Source organism: Anas platyrhynchos, chromosome 2 (genome assembly GCF_047663525.1).
Source record: "Anas platyrhynchos isolate ZD024472 breed Pekin duck chromosome 2, IASCAAS_PekinDuck_T2T, whole genome shotgun sequence".
NCBI lineage: Eukaryota > Metazoa > Chordata > Aves > Anseriformes > Anatidae > Anas > Anas platyrhynchos.
Genome location: NC_092588.1, coordinates 20,419,099 through 20,431,534, shown reverse-complemented (window position 1 = coordinate 20,431,534; position 12,436 = coordinate 20,419,099). Strand labels below are relative to the sequence as shown.

General features: G+C 41.7%; 1 protein-coding gene and 1 long non-coding RNA gene across 3 annotated transcripts in view; one reads left to right on the top strand and one right to left on the bottom strand.

Moving 5' to 3' along the window:
- LRP12 (LDL receptor related protein 12) overlaps nucleotides 1-12,436 on the bottom strand; it is a 61,109-nt gene that overhangs the window by 11,765 nt on the left and 36,908 nt on the right. For both annotated transcript variants that reach the window (XM_038174375.2, XM_027452587.3), the window contains one exon: nucleotides 2,191-2,393. In XM_038174375.2, the coding sequence (XP_038030303.1) occupies nucleotides 2,191-2,393 (203 nt within the window). The remainder of the gene's footprint in view (nucleotides 1-2,190; nucleotides 2,394-12,436) is intronic.
- Nucleotides 2,413-12,239, top strand: LOC140001831 (uncharacterized). The gene is made up of 2 exons (XR_011807383.1): nucleotides 2,413-3,315; nucleotides 7,123-12,239. It is a non-coding gene; the product is annotated as an uncharacterized lncRNA (long non-coding RNA).

Below are 12,436 nucleotides of genomic sequence, written 5' to 3'. Positions count from 1 at the left end.
GTGATCTGTATCATTTCTATCATTTCAGTACAAGTAAATCTAAATAGCATCTGTGCAACTCAAATAATACCATTTTTCCACCCTTTTTCTTCAGTCGCATGCCACCTTTAAGAATCACCTTAGAAACATTAAATAGTCTGGTGAGGTGTAAACTGAGCACTACTGCGAGAAGATATCAAAAACCACAAAGCACAACAGAACATATAGCAAAAACGTTGCTGGTATTTCAGGAGTCTCCTTTTCACACTGGAAAGCAGAGGCAATCAGAAGATTATTCAAGCAGATTTTCTAACTGTTCTCCTACACACAGGGTTCTTCACAATTTTAGAAGACCACCCTGATCTCTGAAACACAATACTACCACCTCAAATATAAAAATACTTACCAAATGTCATTATCAAGCATACAGAACAAGATTAAGCTAGTTTCAGTACGTTCATTTTTAAAAATATACATTAAAACACTTGAAAAGTCCTTCAGAATAAGTGAATTAAATTATCTGCTGAGGAGTTAAGCTGAGTAGTACTGCATGATGCTACCAAAATGAAATCAAGTAACATAAGAAAAAAATGCTTGTTGTGAAATGTTATAGTTTCTTCCAAAAGGTGGTTACGTAGTGAAATTGTTTCAAGATTAGAGGAAAAGACAGGAAAGGATTTTCAAAAAAACTCCATTAAGCCTGTGGCTTGCCTCTCCCACCCAATTCACACCCCTATCCAAAATGTTTGTCTTGCTCCCAGCCCTCCAGGCAGGAATTCTACCTTTCCTCTGAGCCACTGAGTACTCACTGGGATTAAGCGAGTACCCACTGAGAAAAGTGGGGCAGAAGCCAATGCTCAACATAGGCACGTGTGGGCAGTTAGCAGAAACAGTAGTGAGGGATTACTGATTAGGCAGTAACTTTTTCTTCTGGTCATGTTTTTTGATGACACAGTAAGCAAAAAATCCTAGTGGAATATTGTCCTGAAAACTGAGTCAGCATCAAAAGCACGGCTGCATTACTTTGCCCCAGCCTTGCTAAACTGCAAGGAGCTGAAGCATAGAAGAAACTTTTTCATAGGCTTCAAAACATGTGATAGAGGGATAAGCCCTCCTGGGAACTTTAGGATTGAAAAAGAGCTCTGACAGGGTGAAGAAAGCCATTAGGAAGAGTGCAGAATACAGAACAGGAGCAAACCTGGGTTAGAGAACAAAAGATCAGTGCTTTTACCCAGGCTTGGTGGAGTAGCTTTGAACATGGGTGGCAGTAGATAGGTATAAGAGAATATGAATTGTTTTACATAGGACAAGAATTGAATGCAGGTGTGCAGAGATCTGTAGCACTCCAGAGAATGGAGTATAAACATATATGAACAAGAGAACACAAAACCATTACAAAAGCAAAGAAGAATCTTATCTGGTGTTTTTGATGAAGACTCAGAACACCATGATCATGCTATTAAAAAATTCTAGAACCCCATAAGGCCAGAAAACAGTTTTGAACTAGTCTTTATTCATGACTGGCTTCTTCCTGTCTCTCTGGTCAACAGCTACGAGAGCAAAAATTGCACACGAAACAAGTCTCGAGGTATTACTGTTGGTAACTAACTCAAGTTGCATGCTTGAATTATTCAAGAAAAAAGTACAAAACCATGTCTTTAATTGGCTAAAGTTATCACAAATATGATTTATTTTTATATTTAAAGAGATTATATATTCCAGAGATAGGAAAAAAAGACAATTTCTGTGAGAAATGTAAATAAACAAATCAAACAACAAAAAAAATACATAGCCAACCATGCTATTTCTTCCCTCTCTTGCCATACTTATGCTACTAAGAAGTCTACCCAACTATTTAACAAACTCATTTTATTCTGGAGGAAAAAAAAAAAAAAAAATCAAATCGTAGGCTATGTGGAACAAAAAACAAACAACATATTCCATTTACCTAGTATTAACTTTTTTTTCCCCAAAAATCATTGTTTATTAATTCTGAATATTACTGTAAATTTTATAATTCCAACTTTGAATACTCAAATTGTGATGGGATTACAATACTTCACACAATGTATATTTTCCCTCATTTCAATAAGGCCTGAACTGACTACAGGAAATGCATATACTATACCCTACTACAAGGAAATAGGTCTTAAACCATAAAAGAAAACCCATGAAACTGTAAAGTTGTACTAGGTATCACTTGAAACATACCAGCAAAGTAGGCTAATCTGAAGCCTTTTCTGGAGATGCTGTCATCTGAATGAAATCTGATCCAAACATGATCCTGTGAAGAGATGTATGGAGAAGGAATGGAGGAGCCACACGCTCTGTAGCCTTCAATATTCTTGTAGCTTCCAATTGTCAACCAATCTGAGCTGCATCGGCGTGATCCCTGAACATCAAAATCTTGAAAGCTGAAAGAGAAGAGAGGTCATAATTGCTACTGACCTGGCTATTCACCCAACCAAGCTAATGAAGTACTATACATAAAAATGGAAAGTAGCTGTAGTACTCTTCTGGTCTGAAATAAAAATAACAATACCTTTTAATATTACCTTTTCTATTCAGGTAAGAATACACTTCAACCTTGTGGTGTTAAACACTTTTATGTTATAAGGGTTGTGGGAATAGAAATGTTGTTTTTGCAGAGTTACATTGTTTAGAAGGAGGGAATGTGGTACTGAGATATGCTTACAGTGATAAGAAAGTTTAGCAGGTGACCTTGTAAAATGCAGACAACCAGTCTCCTTAGGACAATTAGGTGAAAATCACGGTGTCAAGTCAAGTCAGATAAGTGAAGAAACATTACCACTTCAAACAGTAAAAATGTCAAAAGAAATTTGAAATTTAACAGGCCGGCAACTGAAGACTATGCATTGTTTGTGAAGCATCAGATAGATTGTGAACCTGGATTACCCACTCAGTGGGGAAACAGGGGAGGGTCCTGCCATCAAAAGGTATATAAACTGTGTTTTGGAACTAGTAGATGCGCTCTCTCCTGCTTGTGGGGCGCCCGCCATTGCAATCGCGAATAAATTACTACTTCACTGAGATCCTCGCCTGAGCCTAAGTTATTGGCTACGGAGTGTTTCTCACAATTTGGGGGCTCGTCCGGGATCCAGTCACCTACTGGGGAGCCCCACCGCCGCAGCAGCAGGAAGGCATGCCCCGCTGATTTCAGCGGTCCTGTGCATCGACGGTGGCGGTTCTGCGGAAAGCTGACAGAGGGCCCGAGACTGGTTAAAGAGGCAGGATCCGTGAAGTAGTGGGGAAAGGAAGAAGGTAGGCACTCCGGGTTTTTAAGAATCGATCCGGTAACTCTGTGCACAGACCAAGGTAAGAAATATTAAGTATTGCCTTGGGGGTCGGGTATCTGGTGTATGGTAAGCCCTTGCACGGGGAAGTGCTGGCACTACACCAGGGGAATCTGGTGTACGGTAATCCTTGCACGGGGAAGTGCTTGGAAGTACACCAGGGAATCTGGTAAACTCAGGTGTGCGGTAACGCTGGCACGGGGAAGTGCTTGGCGGTACACCCCCATCTTTCAGTACGTTGGTGTGTGGTACACTGCAGAAGGGAAATTTCTGCAGCACATACTGGCGAGGGTTAGGAAAGATGGGAAGTACGAGTTCCAGGGAATCTGGTAAACTCATAGGTGTGCGGTAACGCTGGCACGGGGAAGTGCTTGGCGGTACACCCCCATTTTTCAGTACGTTGGTGTGTGGTACACTGCAGAAGGGAAATTTCTGTAGCACATACTGGCGAGGGTTAGGAAAAATGGGAAAATATGAGTTCCAGGGGACAGGGAGATATCCCTGGGGGAGTGCCTACTAATAGTTCTTCCTGAAGAATTATAAGAGATTGGAAACATAATCCCAAAATTAGAGGGATTGTAAAAGAAAAATAATTAAAAAAAAAAAAAAAGGTTAAATATTGTGTATCAGTCTGGACAAAAGAACCAATTAAGGAAACAGCAGTATTTTGGCCAAAATACGGGTCTGATGAAAATTCAGGCTTTAAATTTATGTGTAAACAAGAAGATTCCTTTTTTTAGAGAAGGAGCCAAGTTATGCTCCCTATAATCTTAATATTGAACTGGTGGCAGCAGCAGTCACTCCGGGAAGGGAGACAGGGACTGTAATTAACACTTGTCCCTAAAGAAGGATCGTACTCTAGGCTCTGGCAAGAATTAGAACAAGGTAGAAGAGATATTGAGAATTTTGCCTTCCCTGATACTAACAGTACTAACACTAACAATGTATCCTCTTAGGTGAACTACCCCCTCCTCCTTACCAGCAGAGAGGTTAGGACTTTTAAGAAGGAGAGGAAGTCTTTATTCGAGGACCCCAACAGCCTAGTTGAACAATTAGACCAGTTCCTACGACCTGATTTATACTCTTGGGGGAGGGAATTATGTCTGTAAGTATGTTGTTTACAGGGAAAGAAATGGGAATGATCAGGAGGAGAGCTGCTATACAAGAATGGGAAAGAGCTCATCCTCCAGGACCAGGGGTAATACCGGCAGGGCAGAAATACCCACTTGCCGATCCTGGCTGGAATAATAATAGTGTGCAACACAGAAATCATATGAGAGACTTGGGGTCAGAATGAGAAAGTACTTGGGGATGAGACCTGAGGACCCAGTATCCCAAGGGCTCTTGAAAGTTCATTGTGTGATTAAAGCCTGGCAAAATATGCAGAAAATGCTTCAGAAGGTGGGGGGATGAAGTGAACTCCTGCGGGAGGCCCTGGAGGTGTGTGTCCGGAGGGGAGATAAGAAGGAAAAAAAAAAAAAAAAAAAAAAAAAGAAGGAGAGCGAAACAATGGTATTGACAGTGCAGCGGGTAGTGAGACAGAGGGTTGGAGAAAGAGGAAGAAAATCTTCAGGGGGAGTCAGGGCCAGGATGGGAAGGAGAGGAAGAGAGATGAAGGAATGGCAGGCAAAGAAGGCTGCCTGTGTTGTGGCCTGAGTCCTAGCAGAGACAGGCTTTGATAAGATGTTTTAAGTGTGGCCAGGCTGGCCACTTCGAATAGGAATATCCGGAGTGGAAGAAGGAGGAAAGAAGGAAAATAGGATGAAATATGCTATATTGGTATGTTGTTTATCTTGGAGGGAAAAGGTATGGAATTAAGTTGGACCCTGACTGAGCCTTTGGTGCTGGTATTAGAAAAGTACAGGCTGGAGAAAGATAAAGGAAGTGTTAAAAGTGTTGCTGAAGGTGTTAAAGGTGTGGCATGTAGTATTTAACACAGCTGTTTGAAATTGAATGAGCAGGGAAAGGTGATGTAGGCATTATCTAAGTAACAGTCTAGAAGTTTTGGTATATTTGCATATTTGCTGTGGTGTTTGTTCAGTTTCCCAAGCATCAGGGAGGGGGGAACAGCCTGCTCCATCAGGGGCCTCTCCAGCAGGGGGGCTTCGGCTCCAGCGCCTGGAGCGCCTCCTCCCCCTCCTTCTGCACTGACTTTGGTGTCTGCGGGGGGGGGGGGGGGGGGGGGGAGTTCTCGCTCTCCCAACTGCTGTTGAGCAGCAGGTTTTTGTTTGTTTCTTTGTTTGTTTTCGTGGCTGTGCTCTCACAGAGGCAGGAGGGACTGTGTTGCTCATGGCTTGGCTCTGGGCAGCAGTGGGCCCCTTTGGGGCCAGATGAAATTGTCCCTTATCTACCACGGGGAAGTTTCTGGGGCTGTCACTGCAGTTTCCCACCCCCACACCCCTCACACCCCCCGAACCTTGCCATCAAACCCAATACACTGGGGAACAGCTAAGTCATTACTGACTTCTAAAGTATCAGGGATTAAATTAACTAATGAAACCCTAAATGTGATGGGGGTAGAAGGGACTGGGATAACAGTGCCACTTTTGGGGAATACCAAGCTGAGACCAGGGGATAAAATGATCACTGGGCAATTATTGTATGTATCCAAGGCGGAGACTAACTTGTTGGGAAGGGATTTGATGATTAAATTGGGCATTCAAATAGTAAATTGTTAGACTGGAATAACAGTGTTATGAATGGAGTGCTCTCTGGCCCTGAGAGCAAACATACATGTATATTCACCTCTGACTGGAAAGACCCTGAAATGGGGGCGGAAGCAACAATATAGGTGGACAATTTTACCTCAGGGGTTTACAGGGCCACCTATCTATTTGGGTAAATTCTAAAAAAGATTTTGGAGCAATTACAACCTCCCAAGGAGATATTAATGTTACAAATATGTGGATCATTTTCTATTGTCAGGACAGGAGAAAAGAGTTGTGAAGAAAGCTACTAACAAGCTATTCAACTTTCTGGGAAAGCAGGGCTTGGGAGTATTGAAAAATAAATTACAATATGGAGAAAGAGAAGTCAGGTATTTAAGGCATTTAATGTCTGAAGGAAAACAGAATAAATACAGAGAGGATTCAGGGAATTGTTGAAAATTAAGAAAGAACTAAAAAGTTTTAAAAGAAAGATTTTTTTAAGGAATCAGGAGCTATGAAGTCTGAAGGAAAATGGATACTCCTTGATGGGAGAGAAATGCTGAATAAAGGGATAATGAGGCAAATATTAACTGTTTTACATCAGAAGAGTCATTGGGAGGTGCAAGCAACATGTGATGTTGTGCTAAAATGTATGTCTGTATAGGAATATACACTTTAGCGAAGCACATATGCAGAGGATGTACTATATGTCAAAAGGTAAATAAAAAGGTCTTCTGTAACCCATCTAGAGGGGGACGGGAGCCAGGGATTTGACCTTTCCAAAGTATACAGGTAGATTTTACTGAGTTACTTGTTTGTCCTAATTGACCACATGTCTGGATGGGTGTAAAGCTTTACTGCAAGGGTTAAAGCAGGCCTTAGCGATTGAGTGGGATTTTCACAGCCCCTGGCACCCCTCCTCTTCTGGGAAGGTGGAGCTAATGAATCAGACATTAAAGAAGCAATTAACTAAACTAGTGTTAGAAACCCAGCTTCCTTCGGTAAAATGCTTACTCCTACAGGTTTAAACAGCACCAAGAAAGGATATAGGAATTTCACCATATGAGATGCTGTTCAGATTGCCCTATTTGGGCAGAAGGGATGAGATACCACAATTCAAAACAAGAGAGTTTTCTTAAGAACTGTATTCTGGGGTTGTTCTGTTCTTTGTCATTTCTCAGGACCTGTGGGTTGTGGACTCAAACCCCACCTTTGGAATTTCCCATTCACCACCATCACCCAGGAAACCGGGTCCTGGTTTGGACCTGGAAAGAGTCAACTCCGGCCTGAATGGGAAGGACAATTACTAACCACTGAAACAGCCGTAAGAACTGCGGAAAAAGGTTGGACTCACTATACTCAAGTGAAGACATCCGTCGACGCTAGTACCTGGGATGCTGTTCCTACAAAAGACTTGTTGGAAGTTGAAACTGAAGAGAAAAATCTCATAGTGGACTCTGAGCAGGATAAGAGCTTACAATTGTAAACTAACCTTTTATTTTCACAGGTAACTAACGACTGTGACTTGTGATTGAGAGAAAGAACAGATCTATAGCGAATTGCAGTGCTCCCAAGGGGGGGTTGTTATAGTAGTAGTGTACATCTTTTTTTTTTTTTTTTTTTTGTATCGATAATTATTTGGAAACCTAAGGTTTAAAAATAATGACAGGGAAAAATCGATTACTAATTTTGTTTTTAGTGATTCTAGGCCTCAGAGAAGGCCTCGGTCAATTGGCAACTTGGAAAAGGCATGACCAGATAATAGCAAAAACGGGATATCCCGTCAAAATATGGGTGACTGTGACAGAGGGTTATGTACCACATTCTGTCACGTTTGATGCTTGTGAGGTGTTAGCTTGTGGAGATTTAAATGCCCAACGACAATTGAGCAGAGAGAACAAATAACTGAGAGAGACCCAACAGCCAGATTGAGAATAGCTGTATGGAAACAATCCTCTATTGCCATCAGAGAAAGGGAGAAACTCAAGGAGAAAACAGGAGAGAAAACAGGAGGCCCTCTGAAATGTGGCAGTTCAAACATTTGACATTCAAACAGGGTATGGGGATGTGAATGCCTGGATAGAATGGGTCAAATATACCGTCCAGAGTCTCAACCGTAGATACTGCTATGCTTGTGCCTCGGGATGACTGATTGCCCAGATAGTGCCCTTCCCATGGTGGTGGACCAAAGACTCCCAAGGGGTGCGATGTATGATTGCATTGTACCAAAAAAAGACTGCCTGGGGAAATGAGGCCTGTAAGTCTCTCTTTGCTGTTCCTTGCATGATAACAGTATCATGGTTCCCCCTGCATTCTCTACAGCTATAGGTAACCATACAGCTTGCCTCTCACGGCAGGCTGTGAGTGCTACCCAGCATCTGGGAGAATTTGCCTTGTGCTACCAAGGACTTGATGGGAAACTGCTCAAGACTAGAGATCCCCAGGGCAGATCTCTGGTGGTACGGTGGAGGGAAGATCTTACGATCCACCCTACCATCTAATTGGGAAGGCACTTGTGCGCTTGTTCAATTAGCTATACCCTTCACCCTGGCATTTGAAAGAGAAACATCACAAATACCCAGAAGAAGTAAAAGAGGCTTAGGAATATCATTTTATGATAGAGTATACATAGATTCTATTGGTGTTCCTAGAGGAGTTCCAGATGAACATAAAGCCAGAAATCAAATTGCTGCAGGGTTTGAGTCACTGTTCTGGTGGGTAACAATCAATAAAAATGTGGATTGGATTAATTATTTCTATTATAATCAGCAGAGATTCATCAATTATACCAAGGATGCGATGAGAGGAATCGCTGAACAACTAGATGCCATCAGCAAAATGGCTTGGGAAAACAGGATAGCATTAGATATGATGCTCACAGAGGAAGGAGGTGTGTTTGTGTAATACTGAGCAACCATTGTTGCACTCTTATACCCAACAATAGTGTCCCAGATGGCTCAGTAACAAGAGCATTGCAAGGGCTTACCACCCTTGCCAGTGAATTGGCAGAAAAAAAAAAATATATATATAAAAAAAAAAAAAAAGGCATATTTGCAACATTGATCGTAGTTGTAGGAGTTTTGACAGCCATTGGTTGCTGCATTATCCTCTGTGTAAGAGGACCAGTACAGTGGTTAACTGAAATCGCACTATTGAAACAAATGACCATGGAGCTACCGCCTTACTCAGATAAGGAGATAATGAGGAGATGGAAAGCAAAGAAAGCAAAGAAGAAGAAGTCTATCAAATTACACCTTAGAGAAAGGTTTTGCAAAAATCAACAGTTTATAAAAAAAAGAAAAGGGGGGAATTGTGGGAATAGAAATGTTGTTTTTGCAGAGTTACATTGTTTAGAAGGAGGGAATGTGGTACTGAGATATGCTTACAGTGATAAGAAAGTTTAGCAGGCGACCTAGTGAAATGCAGACAACCAGACTCCTTAGGACAATTAGGTGAAAATCACGGTGTCAAGTCAAGTCAGATAAGTGAAGAAACATTACCACTTCAAGCAGTAAAAATGTCAAAAGAAATTTGAAATTTAACAGGCCGGCAACTGAAGGCCATGCATTGTGTGTGAAGCATCAGATAGATTGTGAACCTGGATTACCCACTCAGTGGGGAAACAGGGGAGGGTCCTGCCATCAAAAGGTATATAAACTGTGTTTTGGAACTAGTAGATGCGCTCTCTCCTGCTTGTGGGGCGCCCGCCATTGCAATCGCGAATAAATTACTACTTCACTGAGATCCTCGCCTGAGCCTAAGTTATTGGCTACGGAGTGTTTCTCACAGGCTCAAACCCCACCTTTGGAATTCCCCATTCACCACCATCACCCAGGAAACCGGGTCCTGATTCGGACCTGGAAAGAGTCAACTCCGGCCTGAATGGGAAGGACAATTACTAACCACTGAAACAGCCATAAGAACTGCGGAAAAGGTTGGACTCACTATACTCGAGTGAAGGCATCCGTCGACGCTAGTACCTGGGAAGCTGTTCCTACAAAAGACTTGTTGGAAGTTGAAATTGAATAGAAAAATCTTATAGTGGACTCTGAGCAGGATAAGAGCTTACAATTGTAAACTAACCTTTATTTTCACAGGTAACTAACGACTGTGACTTGTGATTGAAAGAAAGAACAGACCTATAGCGAAATGCAGTGCTCCCAAGGGGGGGTTGTTATAGTAGTAGTGTACATCTTATTTTTTGTATTGATAATTATTTGGAAACCTAAGGTTTAAAAATAATGACAGGGAAAAAAATGATTACTAATTTTGTTTTTAGTGATTCTAGGCCTCAGAGAAGGCCTTGGTCAATTGGCAACTTGCAAAAGGCATGACCAGATAATAGCAAAAATGGGATACCCCATCAAAATACGGGTGACTGTGACAGAGGGTTATGTATCACATTCTGTCACGTTTGATGTTTGTGAGGTGTTAGCTTGTGGAGATTTAAATGCCCAACGACAATTGAGCAGAGAGAACCAATAACTGAGAGAGACCCAACAGCCAGATTGAGAATACTGTATGGAAACAATCCTCTATTGCCATCAGAGAAAGGGAGAAACTCAAGGAGAAAACAGGAGAGAAAACAGGAGGCCCTCTGAAATGTGTCAGTTCAAACAAGGTATGGGGATGTGAATGCCTGGATAGAATGGGTCAAATATACCATCCAGAGTCTCAACCGTAGCTACTGCTATGCTTGTGCCTCAGGATGACCGATTGCCCAGATAGTGCCCTTCCCATGGGGGTGGACCAAAGACTCCCAAGGGATGCGATATATGATTGCATTGTACCAAGAAAAGACTGCCTGGGGAAATGAGGTCTGTAAGTCTCTCTTTGCTGTTCCTTGCATGATAACAGTATCACGGTTCCCCCTGCATTCTCTACAGCTATAGGTAACCATACAGCTTGCCTCTCACGGCAGGGTGTGAGTGCTACCTGGCATCTGGGAGAATTTGCCTTGTGCTACCAAGGACTTGATGGGAAACTGCTCAAGACTAGAGATCCCCAGGGCAGATCTCTGGTGGTACGGTGGAGGGGAGATCTTACGGTCCACCCTACCATCTAATTGGGAAGGCACTTGTGCACTTGTTCAATTAGCTATACCCTTCACCCTGGCATTTGAAAGAGAAACATCACAAATACCCAGAAGTAAAAGAGGCTTAGGAATATCATTTGATGATAGAGTATATATAGATTCTATTGGGGTACCTAGAGGAGTTCCAGATGAACATAAAGCCAGAAATCAAATTGCTGCAGGGTTTGAGTCACTGTTCTGGTGGGTAACAATCAATAAAAATGTGGATTGGATTAATTATTTCTATTATAATCAGCAGAGATTCATCAATTATACCAAGGATGCAATGAGAGGAATCGCTGAACAACTAGATGCCACCAGCAAAATGGCTTGGGAAAACAGGATAGCATTAGATATGATGCTCGCAGAGGAAGTAGGTGTGTTTGTGTGTGTAATACTGAGCAACCATTGTTGCACTCTTATACCCAACAATAGTGTCCCAGATGGCTTGGTAACAAGAGCATTGCAAGGGCTTACCACCCTTGCCAGTGAATTGGCAGAAAAAAAAAAAAAAAAAAAAATAAAAAAAAAATAGGCATATTTGCAACATTGATCGTAGTTGTAGGAGTTTTGACAGCCATTGGTTGCTGCATTATCCCCTGTGTAAGAGGACTAGTACAGTGGTTAACTGAAACCGCACTATTGAAACAAATGACCATGGAGCTACCACCTTACTCAGATAAGGAGATAATGAGGAGATGGAAAGCAAAGAAGAAGAAGTCTATCAAATTGCACCTTAGAGAAAGGTTTTGCAAAAATCAACAGTTTATAAAAAAAGAAAAGGGGGGAATTGTGGGAATAGAAATGTTGTTTTTGCAGAGTTACATTGTTTAGAAGGAGGGAATGTGGTACTGAGATATGCTTACAGTGATAAGAAAGTTTAGCAGGTGACCTTGTAAAATGCAGACAACCAGTCTCCTTAGGACAATTAGGTGAAAATCACGGTGTCAAGTCAAGTCAGATAAGTGAAGAAACATTACCACTTCAAACAGTAAAAATGTCAAAAGAAATTTGAAATTTAACAGGCCGGCAACTGAAGACTATGCATTGTTTGTGAAGCATCAGATAGATTGTGAACCTGGATTACCCACTCAGTGGGGAAACAGGGGAGGGTCCTGCCATCAAAAGGTATATAAACTGTGTTTTGGAACTAGTAGATGCGCTCTCTCCTGCTTGTGGGGCGCCCGCCATTGCAATCGCGAATAAATTACTACTTCACTGAGATCCTCGCCTGAGCCTAAGTTATTGGCTACGGAGTGTTTCTCACAGGGTTGCAAGAATCCATTCTGTCAACCACAATATTGCATTAAAAGCTCAGTTTTGCTTAAATAATCTTTCACTTTAATGAAATATTTTAAATCATTCTTTTCATGAAATTGCATTTTGAACCTCATTTAATGATTTTCATATGCTACTAAGTG